The sequence below is a fragment of the Vitis vinifera genome, chromosome 1, assembly GCF_030704535.1.
Source record: "Vitis vinifera cultivar Pinot Noir 40024 chromosome 1, ASM3070453v1".
NCBI lineage: Eukaryota > Viridiplantae > Streptophyta > Magnoliopsida > Vitales > Vitaceae > Vitis > Vitis vinifera.
Window position 1 is genome coordinate 23346236 of NC_081805.1, and position 25391 is coordinate 23371626.

The following is a 25391-nucleotide window of genomic DNA, read 5'->3' on the forward strand; positions in this document are numbered from 1 at the left end:
ACAAGCTCATATTCTCCCAAGGTTTGAGAGACCATATAGAACAACTGCTTGATGAGATCATGACTACCCAATCGCCAATATCATGACTACTCGATAGCCAATGTCATAATTCACCATAAGTCTTATCCAAAGCATAACCATACATATTAGTGCACTTACTATGAAAACTTTATCTTAATGATCCAGATCAGTCATCCATCCAATTAGGAAGTAATACACTATAACCTTCATTGGATTGCCTAAGTCTATGAACCAAATGTGAACTAATCATCTACTTGTAAGGAACCCATAATTTGAATATTTCATTCAACTCTTAATGCACTCAAATCATATACAATATAAGAGATGTCAAACTAGAATGCTTAGAAGATATAATGTATGAAATAAATAGATAAAATAAGGAAACATGAATCTTACTAATAAATAATAAATCCAATATTGTTACATCAAGTCATACTTTATTTATTGTTTTAAAAACTGAACCACCGAACCAGTCGTCTTTCCGATCCATTTCGTTGAGTTAGGCCACTAATGGATTGGACTGGTCATAAACCGCTTAAACCAACAATTGGATCGTCAACCCAAACAAACCGCACAGTTTTTAAGGAACCGATCAAGATAAAAAGTCTTATGACATCAAAGTGCACTAATAAGCTTGCTTTTGCAAGCTATGTTCCAATTTCCAATGTAAGGCATGCTACATTCCAACTTCCAAGGTATATTAATAGCACTAAGGATTTATTAAATAATGAAAAACACATTTGCACTGGAAGAAATTTGAGCCCAGGTCCTTCAAGTGGAAATGCAGCAGCTCAACCAAGATTGTACAACATATATGTATATATATCACGTTTATTTTTATTATAATTACATAATAATAATTATGAAAATAATATAAATTAATTAATATAATCATTTAAAATTTTTTTAATTTTAAATTAATAAAATTGGTAGTTATAGAAATTAAATTAAATATTATAATTTTTATCAATAGATACAACCAAAAACTGATCTAGGTAGGTTTTAAATACTCTAATCACTAAGTTTATGAAGGCATACAATAGGTGCATTAGTCGAACTGAAAAGCATTACCAAGAACTTATGCCTAGATTTGGTACAAAAAGTAATCTGGGACATGTCATCACCCTTGACCCTCAACTTCTGGTAACTAGATCAAAAATCAATCTTAGAAAACACACATGCATCTTGAAGTTGGTCAAACAAGTAACCAATGCTAGGTGAAGGATACGTATAGCTCATAATCGCCTTATTGAACTTCTGATGATCAATGCAAAGCTGCAAGAGCCAATTTTTCCTTTTTCACAAACAAAACTAGAGCTTCATATGGTAATACACTAGGTTGGATGAAAAACTATCCAATTAATCAACCTAAGACAAATCTGAAATTAATTTTATATAAACAGAGGAAAATAAACTTAATTAATGAATTTATGTGCGTTGCATGAAAATAAATTTTTTCTCAATAAATTTCATGGATCAGGGACTGTGTTTTGCACATCATCACTTGGCATTGCAATCTACCTTAGGCTACTAAATGTGTTGTGTACACGTTTATGGATGCACCGGCCCACCAAAAATTAATGATGTATGATTAATGAATATTAATGAATTTCTTATCTTTTAACTTAAGAGAAAGAGAGAGAGAGAGAGAGAGAGAGAAGGATGGACAAAAATCAAGAATTTATTATAACATACAGAATACATGAAAGAATGACAATAATTTTCATGATATGATCCATCAAGACAAACAGTGAAGGAAAAGAAGGAAATGAAATGAAAAGGTCTTTAAAAACATTATTGACACCACGAAATTTTGAATATATGAAGAAACTCGGGGTGAAATTAGTTTATGACGTTGCAGAATTTTCGTATCACTCCGGCAGATCCAGTCAAAGCTTCAATATCTCCCATCTTCACCATGGCGGATGCAAAATCAGACCTGAAAGTTTTTGGGCTCTTGCTGTATTCATTGACAATAGTGTCTGTGGATCCTCCACTAAAAAGTACTTGGTCGGATTGAAGAAGACCTTTCCTTCGAATGAGATTCTTGAAGTAATTGTTATCAAAAGAATTGGGCGTCACCAACTCAAGAGGTGCAAGATTGTCATCACCATTCCCATTATTAGCAGGACAGCGGCGTCTCCTGGTACTGGCAAAGCCGGCATCAATGTCAGTTCCATTGTCGTATATCCTATCCCGGAATGTCACACATCTTGCTTGGCCTATTGTATGGGAACCTATGTATCGTTGAATGAATTAATCAGTATTGAACCATGCATATACATGATGAGAAAGGATGGAATTGAACTCCATCAACATATATATACACATAAAAATAAAGCCTCTTTGGGTTTCCACTTACCCGAAAGGGCCACCATGTCTCTTGCACTCAAACCTTTGCTGCCGAACAAGGAAACAAGCTTGTCTAGGCTGTCCCTAAAGCTCGGAAGATTGGTTGCAGCTTGGCTGAGGCCAGAAGTGGTGGAGTCTCTTCTTCCAAGCCTCACTGTCCATGTTGGGCCACTAACCTATTTGATACACGGCGAAAATTAATCTTCAATTTCACCGTGCAATTGATTTAGCGTTGAAATGGACAAGCTAAGGGTAATAATTAAGGATAAACATATACATACAGCAACAGATGCATCTCGGGCTGCGACGGCAACAATGTCTGCACAAGATACAACGCCTGGACATAGGCTCTCCACCTTTGACTTGATATTATCTATGACTTCGTACCCTCTAACTGAATTCAAATTATTAGGTGCATTCTTCTCGCTTTGAATGGAGGAGGAATCATCAAGCAAGATTGATGCATCACAGCCCTGAAATTAATTCATTAATCCAGTGACTACTCAATTTTCTCCAACAATTCCCAAAAGAAAAATGAAAATTCTGAGAGTGAAATCGAATGAGTACCTGGACAAAGCAATCGTGGAAGTGAAGACGAATTAGAGATGCTGCCATTCTACGCTCACGTGACACAGCTGTTCTGACAGCTGTCTGGATGGTGGTGAGTGCTCTTGGACAGGTATGATCATAGAATGTTGGAGATAGGTGAGCTTCACAAGGCATGTTTGAAAGAATGAGGAACACAGCAAGAAAAATGCAGGCAGGAGAAATGCAAGAGGGCCAACTTGAACTCCCTGCTGTTAAACCCATTTTCCCTCTTAAGTACCGTAGGCTGAAAACTAATTAAAAGTGTTGCTTGTGCAAGAAGCCTTTAAAACCCGTAGAGAAGAACAAGGAAATTGATGAGAATTGTACAAGCCCTCGCACCCTATTTATACTCCTAGGAAATGAATATGATCATAGAAGTTGGTGGCTTTGAATGCATCAACTGCATGTTCATCAAAGTCGGCCATATCATGAAGACGTACTGCTTGCTTGGAGTTTTTAGGAAACCATCGAGAAATAGCCTCCAAGCCTCAAGAGCTTTTAGTTGGTGGAACAAATCTGAATTTTAATTACTTTCAAAAACCCTGCATGGATCCCCACGTTGGGTCAAAATTTTCGAAGTCAAACTTTATGTCTAATGTCGTCACATGGCCGACTTTTGCAGTTGCATGCACTATGTGTTTATATAAAGCTCACCTTTTTCTTACCTTCAAAAGTAAGATTAATAAGGTCTCTATGACTGGGATGCTTTCTGCAAGTGGAACTCTTTCAAAGATGGACGTTTTAAACTTAATTTTGATGGCTCTAGGAATATTAACTAATAGCTAAGTGTGAAGCTTTCAGAAATGGACTTGGTTAAAAAAATTCTACGTATTGTAAAAAATTATTGAAGTTGAATTTTCTAAGTTCATATTATTGTCAAATTCCTATATTATGCAGCTTTTGCATGATTATATTTATTGTGGGTTATGTGGTTTATTCTCGATTCTATTATAAATTAACACATACTAAACTATCTCACTGAAAAGTGATTGTGACCCACTTGCCAACTTAATGGGAGATGGTAAGAATAATATTTTAGAAGTTAATAAAAAAATCCTCAATAATTTAATAATTAAAAACAATTTTTTATTTTTTATTTTTAAGAACATAAAATAAGGTATTTTTAGATAATATCTTTTAGTTATTTTTACTTATTTTTTAAGAGTTGTTTAAAAAAATAATAATAATACAAGCATATAAAATAGTTAAAAATAAAATATTTTTATATAAAAATTATTTTAAAAACATATTGAAAAATATTAAAATCAAGTTAAAAATGTTTCAAGTTCCTAAATAAACTTTTGTTTTATAGAGTATAAAAAAACAGTTAGTTTTCAAACACTGTTTTGAAAAACTATTTTCGAAAATAGTTATCAAAACCTTAATTTCATTGATTTATTCTCAATAAATGCAAAGCTATTGCATGCATTTTTTTTAGAATAAAGAAGAACCATTGCAAGAAGTTTTGCAATACTTAGAATTCTAAAAATATCTAAATTGATTTTAAGATCTTGGCATTAATTATATAATAACAAAAGTAATACTAATAAAATATATAATAGTCATACTATATATTTAGGATCTCCACTCATATTCTAGCTAAAAATTCTAAATATGAAAATAAAAGGATTATTTATATTATTTGAATTTTACTTTTGTAACATTTAATATTTTTTATATTTTAAAATTGATATTCTGAATAATATTCTCATTAATATATATGTTTGGAATAGATTGCCGGTTTCAACTGTAATTAACACGCTACAGAAATTCACTGTTGAAGTCTAGCTGCGTGATGCAGGGCACAGCCTTTTCAAATACTTTGTGCGTACGTATCATGGGCGCATGCTTTAAAAATAAATTTATTCTAAAAGAAATGTGAACTTGTCGCCACCCTCTTTATGGCGACAGCAGCCCAGCATAAAATAATATAGGCGTCCACTATAATTGAACTCTTAAAGTGGGAAACCCTAGATCAATTTTAATAAACTAATTCAATAATAATAACCAGTGAAATGGCCATCTCCGGTGTGCCATCATTGAACCTTATATATAGACTTTTAGTGAATATTACAATTTTGAAGTAATTGAAAAAGTCACCCTTATCCAATTTTCGCCGTGCGCGGCCTCCTGACTTTGAATATTTTGACACAAGATGAAGTTCTATGTATGCATGAGGTTTTGTGGAAGACAGCAGTTTCATCCAAAGCTTTATTTGTCCTATCTCATCAAGGTTTCCCTGCCACATTGATGAATAGGTCTTGGACCATGCCACCAACTCCTATTATGCCCCAGCAGTATAATTATAGGTTCTTTGATTGTCTTGATGGGTCACATGAAAATTAATGTAAATCTTTCATTCTGTATTTTATAATAAAATTATAATACCAAGTGATGATATGCAAAATGCAGTCATGCTCCATGAAATTTATTCGAGAAAAAAAACTTTTTTTCACATGCAACTTACAAAAATTCACTAATTACAGTTTCTGTGATGACTATGGTGTATTTTCCTCTGTTTATATAGAACCAATTTCTGATAATTACCCAAAGCTTTGGGTCGCTATATGTATATATGTTTGGATAGGGTTTCATCCGACCTAGTGCTTCACCATATGAAGCTCCTATTTTATTTTTGAAAAAGGAAAAATTGCCCTTGCAACTCTGCATTGATTGTTGGAAGTTCAATAAGGCCGTTATGAGAACTAAGTATCCTCTACCAAAAACTGATAACTTATTTGACCAACTTCAAGATGCATGTGTTTTCATCAATGATGTCGGTCATTGATTGAGGCCATATATTGCGTGGTGATTGGGGCAAATACTACATCTTAAACTTGATTTTGGTATTAAACACGCTCCCCAATTAGTCAATTGTGTATGCTATGCTTTTGGTATATTCTATTAGTTGTTGATCTTTTTCAACCATTTTCATGAACAAGATGATTTTGGGAACTCTTGGTTCATCCAAATTGCAAAAATGGAGTATAAGTAGAGCCAAAGAATTAAAGTCACATGAAGATCAATGGCGCAATCCTATTTCAATCTACAAAAATTTTTAAGTTGGTTAACCCCTTTCAGATGTGAGATATCACATATTAGGTTTATTGATAGTTTACTTTTGACATAAAATTTGTTTAATACAAATAATTAATACTATTTTTATTGATAATGAAAATATTAAATATATCCATCTTTTCTTTCTTTGCACCCATAGATTTGTTTTTTTAATAATCCAGGTTCGGGTCTAGACTCATTTTGGTTTCTTTTTTAATAAGATGGTTCTGAGAAAAATATCACCTACTTACTGTTTTCTTTTTCTTTTTTCCTTTTAATAAGTGGGTCCAAGGAAAATTGTATTTAACATCATCCTTATCTTCTTGGCAAAATCAAAATTAACATTCATGCTCCTCTTTATCCACATCCAACCAATCTCAAACTGTTACACTTGTTCATCAAAGCTACAGGACAACCTTGATAAAATAACCTTACACCTAACCATCAAGCATCAAGAGGCTCTGGTTGGCAGAACAAATAAGACTTTAGTTATTGCATGGATTTGAATTGAACTGTCTTGTGTCAAAATATTGGAATTCAGAAGGTGGCATGGTTGGTGACTTTGTCAATTACTTCAAAATTGTAATATCCCACTTTTGTTAAGGCTAGTTTTTCTACCCTTCATTGTTTATTTGGTTTTTTTTTTTTTTAATGACAGCTAACATAGCAGGATTTTATTAACATAACATAATCCAACGGCATATAAGGAAGCCTCGTGTCATTGGTTATTGTGGATGCTCATAAAATAAAATGGCGGGCTGCTGTCGCCATAAAGAGAATGGCGACATGCTTTTTGATTTGAAGATGTTGAAAGCCTGTAGTTTGACGACCACTTGCTCATACAATTATTACAATTTTTGTTATATTATAAACTTATCTAAAAGCATGCGTGAATGTTACGCCTGTGAATCAGGACTAGCCTTCAAGATTGAATCGTGGTAGCATGTTTTAGCTGGAAAAAAAGCTATTTATTTCAAATATGGTGAGATTTAAGTATTTTTAACATTTAAATAGGGCTTGGGTGTAGGATTTAGGACCTTAGCATAATCTGAATCTAATTTAGAATGTGTTTAATAATAATTTTAAAAAATGTTTTTAATCTTTTTAATATTTAAAAGATAAAATTTTTAAATTATTAAAAAGATTAAAAATATTTTTAAAAATTATTATTAAACATACTTTCAATATTTTATAATATTTATAATTTATGTTATATTATATAATGATATTCACTTGATATCCTTTTAAATAATTTTAAAATAAAAAATAATTATATTATATAGTATATTATTTTTTTTTAAAGGAATTTTTATTTTTTATTTTTTATTTTTTATCATTATTTCGACATAATGCGTTACTTTGTATTTAAATTTTGGTATAAATATATATAAGAAAAAATAAAGTTTAAAAGGTGACTATCTTACCCGAATTTGACCTTTAAACCTAAACAACTCATCTAACTCTATCACCCTGATCCTAACCCAAATTCAACCAGAACTTGAAAAAGTGAGGATGGATTGAGAATGAGCTGGGCATCTTAGGCTATAAGTTGGGTTTTAGATTGAACCGGAGCTGGATACAAACCTATACTTTGACTTGTGTTGCATTCCTAATTCTAAACATATCACATAAATAACAACAATATTCAGAATACATGAAATACAAGAAGTGGCATTGAGTAACATTAATAATATTCAAAAGACATGAACTGTAAAATATTATTAAAGAAAAATTCATATAATGTAAATCATTCTTTTATATTCAAATTTGGATCAGATTTTGGAAAATGAGTCCAAATCTTAAAATTATTATTATTATTATTATCATTATTATTGTATTAGGGTTATTATTATATAACTAGTGGAGACAAGTGTTGTATACATGGTTCTGGTGTCATACAACTTTCTTTCTTTTTTCTTTTTTTTTTAAAAAGCGTGTTGCTTAGGACTAAAATTTATTTACTAAGGTTTAATTTTTCTATAAAGACCCTTAAGATAAATGTGAGTTTCTTTTGTTTTATCTTTCTTCATTATACAATATAAATGGTTAAGAGCTTAGAATTCCTATTAATTATTTGTGATGAAATGGTTAAGTCTCAAGCATGCATATGAGCCGAAATTAAAATGATATATCTCATGAAGAATTAGTGATTGTGTTCATTTCAATTAATTGACTATGAATATTAATTAGTAGTGTTATAATTTAAAGCATGCTAAATGCATCTTGATGAAAAGGAAGATTAAGGCTATGTTTGGTTCCCGGAAAATATTAAGGAAAGAAAAAAAATGCAAAGGAAAATGATTTTTTCATGTTTGGTTGTCCTATGAAAAATATAAAAGAAAATCAAATATAATTAAAACTAATTAAAAACTTATGTATTTTAAAATTATTTAATCTTTATATTAATGAGTTAAAATAAATAAAATGAGTTTGAAGTAAAAAATAAAAATAACGTATCAACTTTTAATCAATTTTTTTATTTTTCTTCATTTTTTCTTTCCTTCTATTTTTCCTTTATATTTTCTTTCCTTTGCACTTCCCTCAAATTTTTTGAGAACCAAACATAGCCTAAGGAATTGATACAAAAGGCATCCCCACGTGGGGGAGACATTATATAAACATATATTGCATGCAGTTGCAAAAGTTGGCCTTTCAAAATTTTGACCCAACGCGGGGATCCATGCGGGGTTTTCGAAGTAACAAAAATTTAGATCTGTGCCAACAACTAAAAGCTCTTGAGGCTTGGAGGCTATTTCTCGATGCTTTCCTGAAAACTCCTATCAAGCAGTACGCCTTCATTATATGGCCGACTTTGATGAACATGTAGTTGATGCATTCAAAGCCACCAACTTCTATGATCATTTCGGAGGAGTATAAATTGGATCGGAGGGCCTGTACAATTCTCATCAATTTCCTTGTTCCTCTCTACGGGTTTAAAGCCTTCTAGCACAAGCACCACTTTTAAGTAGTTTTCATCCTGCAGTACTTAGAGGGAAAATGGGTTTAACAGCAGGGAGTTCAAGTTGGCCCTCTTGCATTTCTCCTGCCTGCATTTTTCTTGCTGTGTTCCTCGTTCTCTCAAACATGCCTTGTAATGTCCCAAACCCAATTTAGGGGTAAAATCGTAATTTAGAAATTAATAATTAATTAAAGTAATTTAATAAGGGTAAAAAAGTCTTTTTATATTTAAAACATCTATATATAAATTATATCTTTCCTATATTCTCGATTCAGAAAACTCTTTTACACAGAGATCAGAGAGCATAGGATTGAAGGTTTGAAGGTTTAGGGTTTGAAGATCAATTTTTCAGGTAAAATTTTTAATCTTTAAATTAATATTTTATATTTGTTAATTAGTTTTAAACACTTTAGATATTCTTTGGAATATCTCAATTTTAATTAGAGTTCGTTTAATTAATTTCTAGGTCAAAAAGATTAAAAATTTATGAACATAGTTTGATTTATTAATAAAGATCAATAAATTTTGATTACTCAAATGAATAGATCTAGATAAAAAAAAATTATATAGTTTTGGATGTGAAAATTACAAAAAATTGTGAGTACGGAGGTTAAAAGTTTTGACTTTAAAGAGGAAAAAAAATGATGAAAGAAGCGTAGGAAGGATTTGACATGTTGAAAACAAAAAAAAGAAAAGAATTGCATGGAGTATTTGTTAAGTTTTGGTAGGAGATTTAAATAATAGTAATAATAGTTTAATGCAAATAAATATTCTTAAAAGATTTATTTTAGATAAGTTAGAAAAAAATGAAATAAATTATTGTTTAGGAAGTTGAAAATAATATTGGATGGTAATAATATTAATATGAGAAATTAATTAGGATCCCTAATACTAAATAAAATATTTTTAAGATTGTCAAATATATATATATATATATAGATAAATAATCAATAATCAATATTGTGTATGATATTATGTTAGGTGAAGAGGAAATTCTTCAAAGTTAAATACTTCAAGATTTTGAGTGCTTCTTCAATGTAAGGGAAATTAATGCAGATTTTTATAGAAGAAAATAATTTCCTTTTTATATTGTATTTTGAAAAGTATAAAAATATTATTTTTATCTTTTTGCATAGATCAAATATGTGTTTTGTATGAAAAGTATATTTGAGAATCTTCTTTGTTTATTTATGAAAAGTATATTTTGGAGATATGATATTTTGTTTTGCAAGTTTGAATTAATGAAATAAAGTATTTGAACTCTGGTTCCTATGGCCCTAGTCAATGGGTTATAATTGTTGACATTTCTATGGCCCTAATCAACGGGTTATAATAGTTGATACTATAGGGCCCTAGTCAACGGGTTATAATAGTTGACTTTATGGCCCTAGTCAACGGGTTATAATTGTTGACATTTGGTTTTGTTCACCTTAACTAGAACAAATTTGAAACTAGCCACTCATTTGTGAAGTCCCACCTAATTGGGCACCATTTGTTATTTGATAACCAGAGTAAAGATATTTTGAATGCATTTGTTTTGGTTTTGATGAGAAATTGTTTTGAAATGGATATGAGAAAGTTTGTTGAAAAGTTTGAATATATTAGTATTTCAAACTCAAAATTTTTTATGAAAATAAGTATATGTTATATCTCCTATTTGCAAACATGATTGAAAGTGTTTGATCTATGAAGCTGCATTGATGTTCCTTATTGAGCTTTAAGCTCATGCCTCTTTGTTGATAATTTTTCAAGTACTTTCAGTTCGGGCGAGGAGTGATGGCTAGACTTAGGATTTTTTTTTTGTTAGGATTTTGGTTCAAACTTTATTTTTGGACATTGTTTAGATGTTAAATTTTAATTCCCGTTTAAATTATTTGAATTTGGAGTTATTTGGATAATAACACTCTGGTTGATGTGTTAGTTTTTTTAAAATTGATACTTGGAGAGATTTTAGAATTTTGTTTTATTACTCTAAATAGGAATTTGATAATTGGTAAATTTTCGGTTACAATATGAATGTTTGTGTCGTTTCCACTTTGAGCCTTTGAGCTTGAGGTGTGAAATGATCGTCATGCCCTTAGAGTGGGTTTTGGGGCGTGACATGCCTTGTGAAGCTCACCTATCTCCAACATTCTATGATCATACCTGTCCAAGAGCACTCAACACTATCCGTAAATGTATACTTGTAAGTATACATTTATCCTCAATTATTTACCCTTTGCATGTTCACTTCAACGTTATATCTGTTGCATGGTGACATTGAAGATTAATACCGATCCCATGTGTATCAAATAGGTTAGTGGCCCAACATGGACAGTGAAGCTTGGAAGAAGAGACTCCACCACTTCTGGGCTCAGCCTAGCTGCAACCAACCTACCAAGCTTTAGGGACAGCCTCGACAAACTTATTTCCTTGTTCGGCAGCAAAGGTTTGAGTGCAAGAGACATGGTGGCGCTTTCTGGTAAATGGAAACCCAAAGAGGCATTATTTTCATGTGTATGTACAATGATGGAGTTCAATTCCATCCCTTCTCATCATGTATATTCATGTTTCAATAGTACTAATGAATTCACTGAATGGAAATACAGGTTCTCATACAATTGGCCAAGGAAGATGCGTGACATTCCGGGATAGGATATACAATGGAACTGACATTGACGCTGGCTTTGCCAGTACCCGGAGACGCCGCTGTCCTGCTGATAATGGGAATGGTGATGCCAATCTTGCACCTCTTGAGTTGGTGACGCCCAATTCTTTTGATAACAATTACTTCAAAAATCTCATTCAAAGGAAAGGTCTTCTTCAATCCGACCAAGTGCTTTTTAGTGGAGGATCCACCGACTCTATTGTCAATGAATACAGCAAGAGCCCAAAAACTTTCAGGTCTGACTTTGCATCTGCCATGCTGAAGATGGGAGATATTGAACCTCTCACCAGATCTGCTGGAGTGATACGAAAATTCTACAATGTCATAAACTAAATTTGTCCACGAGTCTCTTCATTCAAAATCTCTCAAGTGTCAATAATGTTTTTTAACACTTTTTACTTTCATTTCCTTTTCCTTTCATTGTTTGTCATGATGGATTATATCATGGAATTAATGTCATTCTTTCATGCATCCTGTATTTTATATTAAATTCTTAATTTTTTTTTTCTACTTAAGTTTAAAGGTAAGTAATTTTCATTGACATTCATTAGTCATACCTCAATTTTTGGGGGGGCTGGTGCATCCATAGACGTCTATACGACACATTGACTAGCTTACCCAAGCAAAGTTATTAAAATATTATACATCATCATTTTTTAACCTTAGTTATAACTATATACCTGAAGGCAAAAAAAATTCCAATGTTCTAATGTAATTCCAATACCAAGTGATGATGTGCAAGATACAGTCCATGCTGCATGAAATTTATTCTAGAAAAAAAATTATTCTCATGCAAGATACAAAAATTCATTAATTGCAATTTTATAATGACTATGGTCTATTTTCTTCTGTTTATATAAATTTAATTTCAGATTTATTACCCAAAGTTTTGTGGGGATGCTATATATATCATCCAACCTAGCGTTTCACCATATGAAGCTCCAGTTTTGTTTGTGAAAAAAGAAAAATTGGCTCTTGCGGCTTTGCATTGATTATCGGAGTTCAATAAGCTGATTATGAGCTATAAGTATCCTTTACGTGCCTAGAATTGGTGAGTTCTTTGACCAATTTCATGATGCATGTGTGTTTTCTTAGATTGATTTTTGATCTAGTTACCCCAAATTGAGGGTCAAGGGTAATGACATTCCCGGGACTACTTTTTGTACCAAATATGGGCACTATAAGTTCACTGTAATGCCTTTCGGTTTGACTAATATGTAATGACATTCCCAGGACTACTTTATGAGTGTATTCAAAACCTATATAGATTAGTTTGTGGTTATCTTTATTTGATGATATGTAATGTATTCTATGAGTAGAGAGGAGCTTGGACACTTGAACGTGTATCTTTCTTGTAATTAAAATACTAAAACCTAAATATATAATAACCTTGACCAAGAAAAATTAGAGATATGGTTATGGCTCTATACTATTTTGGGTTGTTGGCTTCTAGAATTACCTTGTGTTCAATTTTTTTAGATTGGAAAGATTAATTATTTGAAAAAGATAATAAAAACTAATTTAAATAAATAAAAATAAAATATGGATAAAGATTTTCTAAAATGAACTTATTTAAATTAAAGAATAACTATTGATTTTTAATTCAATTAATCAAAATTAGGGGGCTCTACAATCCAACTTCGGATATAAATCTTTAGGCAAAATAAGGATATATATAATGTAACTACTCTTAATGTAATCAGAATGCATGGTTTAATAAGATCAACCTAAGTTTCATATCTTAGAGTTGATCTATATCCTAACTTTTATTGTTGAATTACCTAATAGATGAATGAAAAATAAATTTGGGTTTAGGTATAACATTTTATGTTTTTACCACTTTGTGCAAATTTGCCTTAAAGATAAATAATAATGACAAAATCTCATATCAAGAAATGTTTTTACCACTTTATTCTTTATTCTTAAAGAATAAAGAATTATTAAGAATCCCAGTATCAAGAAATGTGTGATTGTACCATCTCTAAAGTAAAACTAACTCTAGAGGGTATTTTGATCTCAATAATGATGTCCTAACCTTTCATTAATTCAATTATTAGTCTAATTACACTAATTATTTCCCTTTTGGTCTAATCTTAAGTTTAATGTTTCACCTTAAGATAACTTTTTAGCCTCTCATGGACATGTACTCGTATGTACAAGTCATGAAAGATTAAGAAAGAATCGTGTTTTATTTCTAAGAAATTAAAAATAATATTTTATTAATAATAAAAAGGAGAAAAACAAACTACGAAAATCATTGATATCTTCTCCCTTAAGAATCCTCTACATGATCTTCATAAACATAAAATTGGAGTTTTTATAGCAAAGTAAGCATTAACATGTGACATGCTCCTATTCCCACTTATTTCCTAAATAATTATCTAAAAATAATGAAAAAAAAATACCAAAATCCTGATTTTCAATTATGTGCAACCCACTTAGGATGATGGAGTGTCAAAGATACAATTCCTGAGGTGGAAGAAAAATCTTGAAGTGGTAGTGTGATTTCAAAATTGGGCTTATTTCAAAATAGATTTCGGGATTGGGCTTATTTTAAAATAGGTTTCAAAAACATAAGTTAAATTTCAAAATCACCATTTTGAATTTGAAATGATCCTTTAGCTCTGCCTAATTGTCTCCAAATCGTCATAAATTTAAATAAGAATTTTCGATTTAGAAGCATATCTAACCAATTTTAAGGTATAATGATATTTGATTAGCAAGATCAAGCCTTTACAAAAGAAGCTTGACTTTTCCTTGTCGCATGATGACAACTTGAGTTATAAAATTAAACTTTATATCTTAAATGATGAAGACTTAAGAAAGACACTTTTCTATGGATGATATTGTACAATTCATAGCTAGTGGTTAGTATGCCAATAGGTGAAAGTTGAACATCGACCACCCACAAGACAATTACATCCACTTCCCATTCTTAAGAAGAAATAGGAATACATTTCTAAGGATTTTGTTACTAGATTATTGAAGACCTTAGGAGGCAACAATGCAGTTTGGGTGGCAGTGAATCACTTAATCAAATCTACTCATTTTCTACCTATTCGAGTCACTGTCTTTGGACTTTTTAGCTTCTCTTTATATTAAAGAGATTGTAAGGATACATAAATCCTACCAACCTCCATCGTGTCTGATAGGATCCTTGCTTTACTTCTAGGTTTTGACAAAATTTGTAGGAGGCTTTGGATACTCAATTGAATTTTAGCACTACCTTTTATCCTTACATAAATAGAAAATAAAAAAGAGCTATACAAAAATTAGAAGATATGTCAAGGGCGTGTGTTCTAAATTTCAAATGTAATTAGGATGATCATTTACCTTTAGTGGAGTGTGCATAATAATAGTTGCCAAACCAGTGTAGGATGGAACCATAGAAGACCTTGTATGGTAGGCGGCGTAGATATCCTACTTCTTTGAATGATGTTAGCGAATAGAAACTCTTGGATCCTCAGTTGCTGCAGTTCACCACAGAGAAGATCAATTTAAAGAAGTATCATTAGATTAACTTACCAATTCATCATTTTAAGTCTATCAAGAGTTTGTTATTTAAATAGTTAACCACCTAGCAATGCCACTTCTTAAACTTTCCACCATTAATTGGCTTCTATTTAAATTCTATTCTTAAGAAACTCATATTCATTTTGGAATGAATCTAGACTTATTCTTATTGGAATTCCAACATATTTTCAATATATTATTCCATAAATGCCATCGAGTAGCACTCAAAATCAGGGTTTTCTCATGCTTCAAAGAAAGATTATAAAGAGGCATTGAGTGCAAATTAGTATCTTTTAGCTTATAAATATGCTAAGTCTCTATTTGAGTAGTAATGATTCAATCTAGTAGAGAATGCAACAAAAAGAGGGTAAAAGGTGTCAAAATACAAGTATCAAGGCAACTCAAAGATCCAATGATGACAAAAGCAAAGTGAAGAGGTTGGAGATGAGATTGGAAGACTTGGTTATGCAAAAAGACATATATATATATATATATATATAAAACCATGGAAAAGAGTCAAACCACGTAATAACAATTCAAACTGACACCATAGTGCACTATATATATATTTTTTTCAAACTTACAAAAAGAAGCGCAAGGCAATGAAGCAAAGGCTAATATCAAATCATATTGATAATAAACCAGTTGCAATTGGGTCATTCAACATGAATGGATAAGAGCTAAAACTTGTTAATTTGATAGTATAGAAGCTGGACAAGAACTCTAATGTCAATTTGGTATAAATTCAAACCAATACAGTTTCCAAATTCCTTAGGCAATGCAATAAGTACCTAAACTCAACACTTTAATAGGCTCTAAAGAGCCTTGGTGTGTTTGAGGTGGTTTGAACTCATCCATTGTTTAATTTATTTTTTTTAATATCTTAGACTGTTGCTTTTGATCTTTTTATTATTTGTTTTTAGGTTTTTGAAGTAGTTCATGCAATGAAATAGAAGGAAAAATATAGTACAACGGATCAAAACGGAAGTTGAGGGAAAGAGTTAGCAAGCTAAAGTGGAAGCAAGGCAGGCAAGAAGAAGGCTTGAGTACTGATACCACTAAAAATAACTTCCCCCAAAAAATGTGCATCGCGATAGATGCAGCTGCAATCACGTACCTAAAACATCCCTAACTAAAACAGGTACCCATACAAAATCCACCCCAAGCAGTCAAGTCAAACCAACCAACGTCATCTATCCAAGACTTTACACTAACTATAAAAAGGGAAAGCCCAAACGGGAAAAGGACCAAGCTAAAACCACGTCTTCAAGTACCCTACTCAAAGGTATGCACAATCATTCTACATATGCAGGAGGATCAAAGCCCATATAGATCCATAGGCACAAGCTGCACAATGGTCCTGTGCGTGACTCTATGTAGGCACATCAACACCAATTCCCTACGTGAGCTCCACTTATCAACTGATCAATGCACAACCCTATGCAAGCTCATCCAGGCACACCCTCCACACACACCTACAGATCCCCAAGCAAAATACAAGTTTGTGCACTCAGACTTGAACAAATCAAGCCTACTCTCACAAGTTTGTTTCAATAGTGTGTGATTCTATTAACATAATATAAAATTTTTTCAAAATTAATTTCTATCCATTTGTTTACATGCATATGGTTCAATAATGGCATACAAGAGACGACCATTTCATTGGTTATTACTATTGAATTAATTTATTAAAATTAATCTCGGGTTTCCCTTTTGAAGAGTTCAATCATAGTGGACGCTCACATAATTGAATCCTGGGCTGCTGTCACCTTAAAGACAATGGCGACAAGTTCACATTTATTTTTATTATTATTAAATTTATTCTTAAAGCATACGGCTATGTTACGCCCAAAGTTTTTGAATTAATATAGCAGAAAGCATCCAAGGCTTAGAGACATTATTAATCTTAAATTTTCCAGGTAAGAAAAATGTGAGCTTTATTTATATAAGAACATATTGCTATCTGACGAAATAAGACATAAGAAAACAAATTATTTAGAATGAAACACTAAAGTTTGACTTTGGAATTTTTGACCCAACGCGGGGATCCATGCTCTTGAGGCTTGGTGTGGAGCTGTTTCCTGATGGTTTCCTAAAAACTCTTAGTTGCACGTCTTCATTATAAGGCCGACTTTGATGAACATGTAGTTGATGCATTCCAAGCCACCAACTGCTAGTCTGCTATGCTCATATTCATTTACGAGGAGTATAAATAGGGTGCAGGGCTTGTACAATTCTCATCAATTTCCTTGTTCTTCTCTACGGGTTTTAAAGCCTTCTTGCACAAACCACACTTTAGCCAGTTTCCAGCCTGCACTTAGAAGGAAAATGGGTTTAACAAGTTGGCCCTCCTGCATTTCTCCTGCCTGCATTTTTCTTGCTGTGTTCCTCATTCTCTCAAACATGCCTTGTGAAGCTCAGCTATCTCCAACATTCTATGATGATACCTGTCCAACAGCACTCACCACCATCCGGACAGCTGTCAGAACAGCGGTGTCACGTGAGCGTAGAATGGCAGCATCGCTGATTCGTCTCCACTTCCACGATTGCTTTGTTCAGGTACTGATTCAATCTCACTCTCAGAATTTTCATTTTTCTTTTAGGAGTTGTTGCAGAAAATTGAATAGTCACTGGATTAAATAATTAATTGCAGGGCTGTGATGCATCAATCTTGCTTGACGATTCCTCCTCCATTCAAAGCGAGAAGAATGCACCTAATAATTTGAATTCAGTTAGAGGGTATGAAGTCATAGATAATATCAAGTCCAAGGTGGAGAGCATTTGTCCAGGCGTTGTATCTTGTGCAGACATTGTTGCAGTCGCAGCCCGAGATGCATCTGTTGCTGTAAGCATACATTTATCCTCAATTATTTACCCTTAGCATGTTCACTTCAACGTTATATCTATTGCATGGTGAATTGAAGATTAATTCCGATCCCATGTGTATCAAATAGGTTAGTGGCCCAACATGGACAGTGAAGCTTGGAAGAAGAGACTCCACCACTTCAGGCCTCAGCCTAGCTGCAACCAACCTACCAAGCTTTAGGGACAGCCTCGACAAGCTTGTTTCCTTGTTCGGCAGCAAAGGTTTGAGTGCAAGAGACATGGTGGCCCTTTCTGGTAAGTGGAAACCCAAAGAGGCATTATTTTCATGTGTATGTACAATGATGGAGTTCAATTCCGTCCCTTCTCATCATGTATATTCATGGTTCAATAGTACTGATGAATTCACTGAATGGAAATACAGGTTCTCATACAATTGGTCAAGCTAGATGCGTGACATTCCGGGATAGGGTATACAATGGAACTGACATTGACGCTGGCTTTGCCAGTACCAGGAGACGCCGTTGTCCTGCTGATAATGGGAATGGTGATGCCAATCTTGCACCCCTTGAGTTGGTGACACCCAATTCTTTTGATAACAATTACTTCAAGAATCTCATTCAAAGGAAAGGCCTTCTTCAATCCGACCAAGTACTTTTTAGTGGAGGATCCACCGACACTATTGTCAATGAATACAGCAAGAGCCCAAAAACTTTCAGGTCTGACTTTGCATCTGCCATGGTAAAGATGGGAGATATCGAACCTCTTACTGGATCTGCTGGAGTGATACGGAAATTCTGCAACGTCATAAACTAATTACTCCACCAGTTTCTTCATTCAAAATCTCCAAGTGTCAATAATGTTTTTCAATACTTCTTCCCTTCATTTCCTTCTTTTCCTTCAATATTGTTCGTCTTGATGGATCACATCATGAAAATTAATGTCATTCTTTCATTCTGTACTCTATAATAAATTCTTATTGATGTTGTCCTCTAATCTATTTTGGTCCATCCCTTCGTTGGCTCCTTAATTTTTTTTTCTCTCTTACTAATATACATTCTTTTTTTCTCTCTTACTAATATACATTCTTAATCATTGGGAGTCTGCTTGTCTCTCTTATATAAATATCAACTAACAGCTTACCCGACCAAATTAAAATATTATACATCATTATTCTTTAATTAATTAACTTCAGTATGAATATTTCCTGAAAGAAAAAAATTCCAATGTTCCAATGAAACTACAATAAAAAGTTATGCTTCATTAAATTTATTCAGGAAATGGATTATTAAATCTCATATGCAACTTACAAAAATTCATTAATTAATGATTGTGATCTATTTACTCTATTTATATAAAATTGATTTCAGCATTATTGCCCAAATTTTTAAGGTAGGTAGTATATATATTGATTAGCAATAAAAAAAATCCACAAATAATATATTATATAGTATTCAAGATGAACACATCAAACATATCTTCGATCCTAAAATTTGTTTAATCTAAACATAGGACAAGGTGTGGAAAATAGGCTCAATTCTTCCAAACTAGGGAGGTGACATGATATTCCACATGAGATAGAGGATAAAGTTCTTGACACTATAAATATGAGTTCCTCTTAACCAAATAAATTTATTTTAAAGCCATGAAGGCTTCTTGGGCTCAGAGCGGACAATATTTATACGATTGGGAGCAAGTCATTACAAATAGTATGAAAGTCAATCCCCGACCCTAGTATGGGGGTTTATTTGGTCTCGTTTAGGGTATTTATCTATTTAATCTAACAATCTCATAAGACACAATAAAAATGTTATATCTATATAGGGGAGTATTTATGATATTCCACATTAAATAGGGGTCGGAGAAAACTACTAATCTTATTAACCAAATAAATGTATTTTAAAGTCGTAAGGACTCCTTAGACTCGAAGCAGATAATATCTATACAATTGAGAGCAAATCGTTAAATAACAAGTTATAATGGCAAGTGAGTCTCTCATGGGCATTGGTGGGTTTGCTTAAAGGACTCAGACCTACATAATTTTTCCAAGTACGTTCCAACTCTACTTGTGAGTAGAAACTTGTATAACGAATAGCTTATTGTCACAGCCTGAGGTGGAGGGCACAACATTCCTTGACATTGACATTGACATCTGGTGGGCATCTAAAAGTGTTTGAACATTTGCTTAGGGGTTGGCATTTGGACCAAGTACTGTACCAAATAAGGGCGTTGGCTGGTCCGATCATCTTTAGGTATATTTGGAAAATCGTGTTTTTCTATTTCAAATTGGGTTAAATTCTCTCGTTGTAAACTTCATTTGGGCTATGCTCAGGTCAGGGTTTGAACAACTTCAATTTAAATACGATTTAATATTTATACATTATTTATTATTATTTATGTCATCTTATATAATATTATTTATTTTATTTGTTATTTCAAATTTTAAAGGAAAAAAATCAAAACTATAATAATGCCATTTATTATTTAATCTTATTAGAAAGATACATATATTTTATTTTACTTCTATCATGTTAAAATCCTACCTCATTTACCTGTTAAATGCTGATCTAAATATATACAAAGAAGTTTTAAAAATACATTATGAATCGATTCAACATTACCCAATCATGCCTAACTACAACAATTTGATCAATCTGATTAACCCGAGTTAAGTCTAACCTTAACTCAATCCAAGATTCAAAAATGAAGTTGGATTAGACTTTAATTGAGAGTGACTTAAATGCAATGTTTAATTTTCTAAATGCGAAGATTAGAGTTTGCATTGGCCACTAAACTAACCTAACCTAAACTAGGTACCCAAGTTGCATTTTAAATTGTGACTGATGATGAAGGTGGATATAACATTTTGTTATGAAAAGTGCATAAAAGGTTGAAGTCGTTAAATGACGAAGATTTTCAATGGTTAGAAACCACGAATGATTTACAAAGAAAATTTTGTTAATTTTGTTAGCACAGCTGGTTATGTGAACATAATTTTTTTGACTGTATCACATTTAAATTAAGGATATGCATTACAAATATGTAACAGATGGACGGTCATATTTAAATAAGAGTAGAAGAATTATACAAATTTATAAGGGAATTTTCCCAAAGCCATCAAACAACAGCCACAATGCATTCTAAAATTCAAAAATCAAAGAATGACGGTACCAGCAAAAACAAAGAAAAAAACCTAGTCAGTACGTCCACTAACATTGATATTGACACTTGGATTTTGAATGAAAAAATCGTGGACAAATTAGTTTATAACGTTGCAGATTTTTCTTATCTCTCCAGCAGAGCCAAGGAGAGGTTCGATATCTCCCATTTTTACCATGGCAGATGCAAATTCAGAACTGAAAGTTGAAGGGCTTTTGCTATACTCGGTCACAATACTATCCGTAGATCCTCCGTTAAAAAGTACCTGATCTGATTGAAGGAGGCCTTTTCTTTGAATGAGATTCTTGAAGTAATTGTTATCAAAAGAATTGGGTGTCACCACATCCAGGGGTGCAAGATTATCATCACCATTCCCATTATCAACAGGACACCGGCGTCTCCGGGTGCTAGCAAAGCCAGTATCAATGTTAGTCCCATTGTCGTATATTCTATCGCGGACGGTCACGCATCTTGCTTGGCCTATTGTATGGGAACCTGCATATTTTAATGAATTAAATACTTATAATTAGCAGACAAGTGCAGGGTGACAAGTGACTACAACTCCAACACTAAGTAGTGATTCAGTAAGACCTGTTGAGGGTTCCAATTACCTGAAAGAGCAACCATGTCTCTTGTACTTAAACCTTTGCTACTGAACAAGGGAATAAGCCTGTCCAGGCCGTCTCTAAAGCTTGGAAGGTTGGCTGCAGCTTGGCTGACGCCTGAAGTGGTGAAATGGACAGGTATTATCATAGAATGATGAATAAAGCTGAGCTTCACATGGCATGTTTGAGAGAATCAATAACCCAGCAACAAGAAGAAATGCATGAGAAACGCAGGAAGGCCATCTTGAGCTCCCAGCTTCCAAGCCCATTTTCCCTCTTAGTATTTGCTGTTGATTGTGCAAGAGGAGGAATGGAGATCTCTATGAAACTTTCACAATATATCTAAACCCCTAGAAAAGACAGTTTCTTTCTTTGTGTGCTATTGCTAAGCAAGATAGTTTTGATCAGTGGTGCAAAGGCCTCATATCTTATTTATAGTGGTTGATGGGGAAGATGAGCACTTGGATTGACGCATAACCTGTTCATCAAAGTCGCCACCATAATGGAGACATGCAAGAGTTTTAGGAACACCTTGGTTGAATAGTCTTATACCTCATGGTACCCCGAGTTATGAAACTTTCCTTTGTCAGATACGTACCCAACTGCTGACTTGGGTTGCTTCTACATTTTATTATGCCCCATTTTGAAGGTGGAAAATGTTAAAGTGGAGATAAAATAAGTTTGAATCAGATAATTTTTCTTTTTATTAAGTTTATTCCATTATTTTATTAAGTTTAAAACTAAAACCTTAGGTTAAAAAAACCTCATATCATTTATTATAACGTCCCTTTAAAAGCATATGTCACACGTGGAAGGTCAATTTAGGTTGACTGCTACATGCCAACCATAAAGGTATGGGCCATGCAGCATCTTGCCATCAAAATTGAACAGTGGCATCGCGTTATAGCTTAGACTTTTTCAGATTATTCTCCGTAAAGGTATTGCTTACTTATGTACAACGCAAAAGCTATTTTAAATATTAATCTTTCATATTTACAATTATTCCTCGTAACACTACATACAAAACAATTTAAAACATCTAAAATTTATTCTAAAAAATAGTCTGTGTTCAAAATAAATTCTCAAAAAACTATGTTTCATAAAGAAGTTTCCTATACATGTGAGTTAGAAAATTATTAGAAGAATAGTTTTCTCATTAGTCATTATCCTACTCCATGATCAATTCATATTATACTAATTGTCATAAATGCTAAATCAGAGTGAGTTTAATGGTATTTCTAATCAATACGCTCCCAGTCAAAGTTGTTTTTTATAAAAGTGTTTTAAGATAATTCTCCATCAATTGCTTTTTGTAATATATTGTAAGCGATTTTTTAAATTTAAAAAAAATATTTTCTAAATTTTATTAAATAATTTATTTATTTTTTAAATATTTTTCATATAATAAGTACTTTTTAAAAGCACTATCAAAATAATTCTTGATTATAATATTTGTTGTATGGTTTAAAGGGTAACTAAAGTCTATCCCATGTTTCTTAAAGAACCATCTCAGTTCCAATGTTAACAAATTTGGATATTCCTACGGATTTGAATAACCTAAGGTTTTAATTTAAATATTTATGAAAGCGATTTCAATTATATAGTGTGAGTTCTATCTTTGACTTCTCATTTATATTCTAAAAACATATGTGAAGGTACCAAAAATTGAACCACTAGGAGGATGAACCACCAAGAGAATGGTTTACCTCAAAATTTAAAGGTGCACAAATTCACCTCACCCCAAAATGAGGACCATGAAAAGGGACGACCTCCTTACATATGGATTGAACTAACCAAACTATACCTATAAAGACGAGCCTCATTACTTTTGTCTTTATGTACTCAAAAGTCAACAAATCATACAACAATCTATAGCAACCATGATAGATTGACCATCTGCACCTAAAAAGTTGAGCCCAATAGCTATTGTCCTCATATGATCAAAGTTAACAAAAGAAAAGCCTATAGCAACCTTCAGCAACAACAAAGCAATGGCCTATATAAAGCCCTCACCATGAAGCAATTTGGGGGGATGGCTCTGGTATTCACTAGAAACTCTTGTAAAAATTCTCATAGAGGTTCTCCTCCCTACAAGAAATTTCTCTTTGTATCTAACAAAGATATAATAAAAGTTCAATTATCCTAGAAGATTTTGAGCATCTCCAATATGCTATATGTGTAAGGTCAAATTGTATTGATTGTACATTTCTATGCTAATCATAGAGATATGGACCATTGCAGCATCAAACCATCAAAATTGAGAAATAGCACCGCATTTTAGCTGAAATATATGACCCATTCGAACCTTAATATTGAAGCCTTTGTTCCATCCTCTATGTCTCTTACTAAACACTGCTAAAGTCTAGATTATAGATTAGATAGAGTAGATAGTTATGCTTAATGGATTGGTACTTGAATGAATGAAATAGAATTAATTTTTAGATTCAATTATTCCAAAACTATAGGTCTATTAATTTTTAGAATTTAATCAAACCCCAATATTAATAATCTAAAAATCACAAATAAGTAAATCAACTTTAGTCAATTTATAAATATTTTCATAAATGTATTTGTGTTAGCTTCTCAACCCAAACTTAGGCAAATACAATTAATAAACAAAAAAGATAAAAAAAATTACATGAAGTTGGCTCACCGCCGAACCTTTAGCCTCAGGCTCATAATAAGTTTGAAGTGGTGTGTGGTTTTTTTAGTAAAATCTAAATAAAATTTAATACAATTTAACTCTAAATACAACTTAATAATATTAAGTATTAACTTGTTTTTTTTTTTATTAGGGTTAAATATACTTTATTCCTTCAACTTTTAATATATTTTACAGTTTACCCCCTCACATTCAAAACTCAATACTTTGCCCTCCAAAGTTGTTAAAGAGCAATATTTTTACCTCCAATTACAAACCTTTCATAAAATTATGAAAGAGATTGTTCTTTTTTCGGTACTCTAATTCGAACATTGATTTAAAACTTTCAATTAACAACCTTGAAGTAAAATTTCCTAAATGCTTTCAAAATATAGTAGCTACCAATTTTGATTTTTGACTTTTGAAGAAATGTTTACATAACTATTTATGATTTTGGCATACACTTGAAAGTATGAGAACTTCAAACTTGAATAATAGATGTTTTTTGTTACATTTCAAATAATTTTTTAATAAGTTTGGGGTAAAGAGTTTCTATTTAACAAATTTAGGGGGGCAAAGTTTTGGCTTTTGACTGTAATGGGGCAAAGTATAACACACATAAAAGGTTAAGGGGATAAAGTGAATTTAACCATTTTATTATTTTATTTATGTTAAAGTACTAAGTATTAATAGGATGAAAGTTATGTTGGGATTATATTTTGGTTGTTTTAAAAAAATTGTTTTTAATATTTAGGAAAAAAACTAAATATTTTGGTTTTTTCTACTTAGTTGAAAAATAAATAAAATGTAATAAGTAAAATAAGAGTTAAAAACAAACACCTAAAATTTGAAAGCAAATTACATTCAACATTAAGTTGAAAAAACAATCACCAAAATTAGCAATTGTGCCAAAGCTTAGAAGTTGAATAAGTCTAATTTATATATTTAGAATGTGTCTAGAATGTTACAATTCAAAATAAAAATGAAAAATACATTTCATTTGTCATTCAATGCCTTGTTTGAATT

At 32.2% G+C, this 25391-nt stretch overlaps 5 protein-coding genes across 5 annotated transcripts; 2 read left to right on the forward strand and 3 right to left on the reverse strand.

Moving 5' to 3' along the window:
* Positions 1–1684: 1684 nt before the first annotated feature.
* LOC100254462 (lignin-forming anionic peroxidase) lies at positions 1685–2581 on the reverse strand. The gene is made up of 2 exons (XM_010656558.3): positions 2384–2581; positions 1685–2258 (listed from the first exon to the last, which is right to left on the reverse strand). Exons 1-2 carry the CDS (start codon positions 2397–2399, stop codon positions 1864–1866), a joined length of 411 nt encoding a protein of 136 aa, XP_010654860.2. The 5' UTR covers positions 2400–2581; the 3' UTR covers positions 1685–1863.
* LOC132252604 (lignin-forming anionic peroxidase-like) lies at positions 2525–3183 on the reverse strand. Its single transcript, XM_059736956.1, has 3 exons — positions 2941–3183; positions 2655–2846; positions 2525–2575 (listed from the first exon to the last, which is right to left on the reverse strand). The coding sequence occupies exons 1-3, from the start codon at positions 3181–3183 to the stop codon at positions 2525–2527; spliced, it is 486 nt and encodes a 161-aa protein (XP_059592939.1).
* Positions 3184–11048: 7865 nt separating this feature from the next.
* On the forward strand, positions 11049–11957 carry LOC100259578 (lignin-forming anionic peroxidase-like). Its single transcript, XM_059736958.1, has 4 exons — positions 11049–11162; positions 11273–11438; positions 11566–11713; positions 11768–11957. Exons 1-4 carry the CDS (start codon positions 11049–11051, stop codon positions 11955–11957), a joined length of 618 nt encoding a protein of 205 aa, XP_059592941.1.
* A 5508-nt stretch (positions 11958–17465) lies between these two features.
* Positions 17466–18797, forward strand: LOC100264755 (lignin-forming anionic peroxidase). Its single transcript, XM_059736962.1, has 5 exons — positions 17466–17696; positions 17791–17982; positions 18092–18257; positions 18385–18532; positions 18587–18797. Exons 1-5 carry the CDS (start codon positions 17466–17468, stop codon positions 18774–18776), a joined length of 927 nt encoding a protein of 308 aa, XP_059592945.1. The 3' UTR covers positions 18777–18797.
* Positions 18798–21219: 2422 nt separating this feature from the next.
* Positions 21220–21793, reverse strand: LOC100242472 (lignin-forming anionic peroxidase-like). The gene is made up of 2 exons (XM_010658224.3): positions 21731–21793; positions 21220–21614 (listed from the first exon to the last, which is right to left on the reverse strand). The coding sequence occupies exons 1-2, from the start codon at positions 21744–21746 to the stop codon at positions 21220–21222; spliced, it is 411 nt and encodes a 136-aa protein (XP_010656526.3). The 5' UTR covers positions 21747–21793.
* Between the last annotated feature and the right edge of the window lie 3598 nt (positions 21794–25391).

Excerpts from the sequence above, each read along its gene's own strand:
- LOC100259578 (XM_059736958.1), top strand. The coding sequence starts at position 11,049 with ATGCCCTTAGAGTGGGTTTTGGGGCGTGACATGCCTTGTGAAGCTCAC. Across the intron at positions 11,439-11,565 it reads AGACATGGTGGCGCTTTCTG|GTTCTCATACAATTGGCCAA; the intron begins GTAAATGGAAAC and ends ATGGAAATACAG. Across the intron at positions 11,714-11,767 it reads GCCAATCTTGCACCTCTTGA|GAAAGGTCTTCTTCAATCCG; the intron begins GTTGGTGACGCC and ends TCTCATTCAAAG.
- LOC132252604 (XM_059736956.1), bottom strand. The coding sequence starts at position 3,183 with ATGGGTTTAACAGCAGGGAGTTCAAGTTGGCCCTCTTGCATTTCTCCT. Across the intron at positions 2,847-2,940 it reads TCCACGATTGCTTTGTCCAG|GGCTGTGATGCATCAATCTT; the intron begins GTACTCATTCGA and ends AATTAATTTCAG. Across the intron at positions 2,576-2,654 it reads CCCGAGATGCATCTGTTGCT|ATTAATTTTCGCCGTGTATC; the intron begins GTATGTATATGT and ends GTGAAATTGAAG.
- LOC100264755 (XM_059736962.1), top strand. The coding sequence starts at position 17,466 with ATGGGTTTAACAAGTTGGCCCTCCTGCATTTCTCCTGCCTGCATTTTT. Across the intron at positions 17,697-17,790 it reads TCCACGATTGCTTTGTTCAG|GGCTGTGATGCATCAATCTT; the intron begins GTACTGATTCAA and ends AATTAATTGCAG. Across the intron at positions 18,258-18,384 it reads AGACATGGTGGCCCTTTCTG|GTTCTCATACAATTGGTCAA; the intron begins GTAAGTGGAAAC and ends ATGGAAATACAG.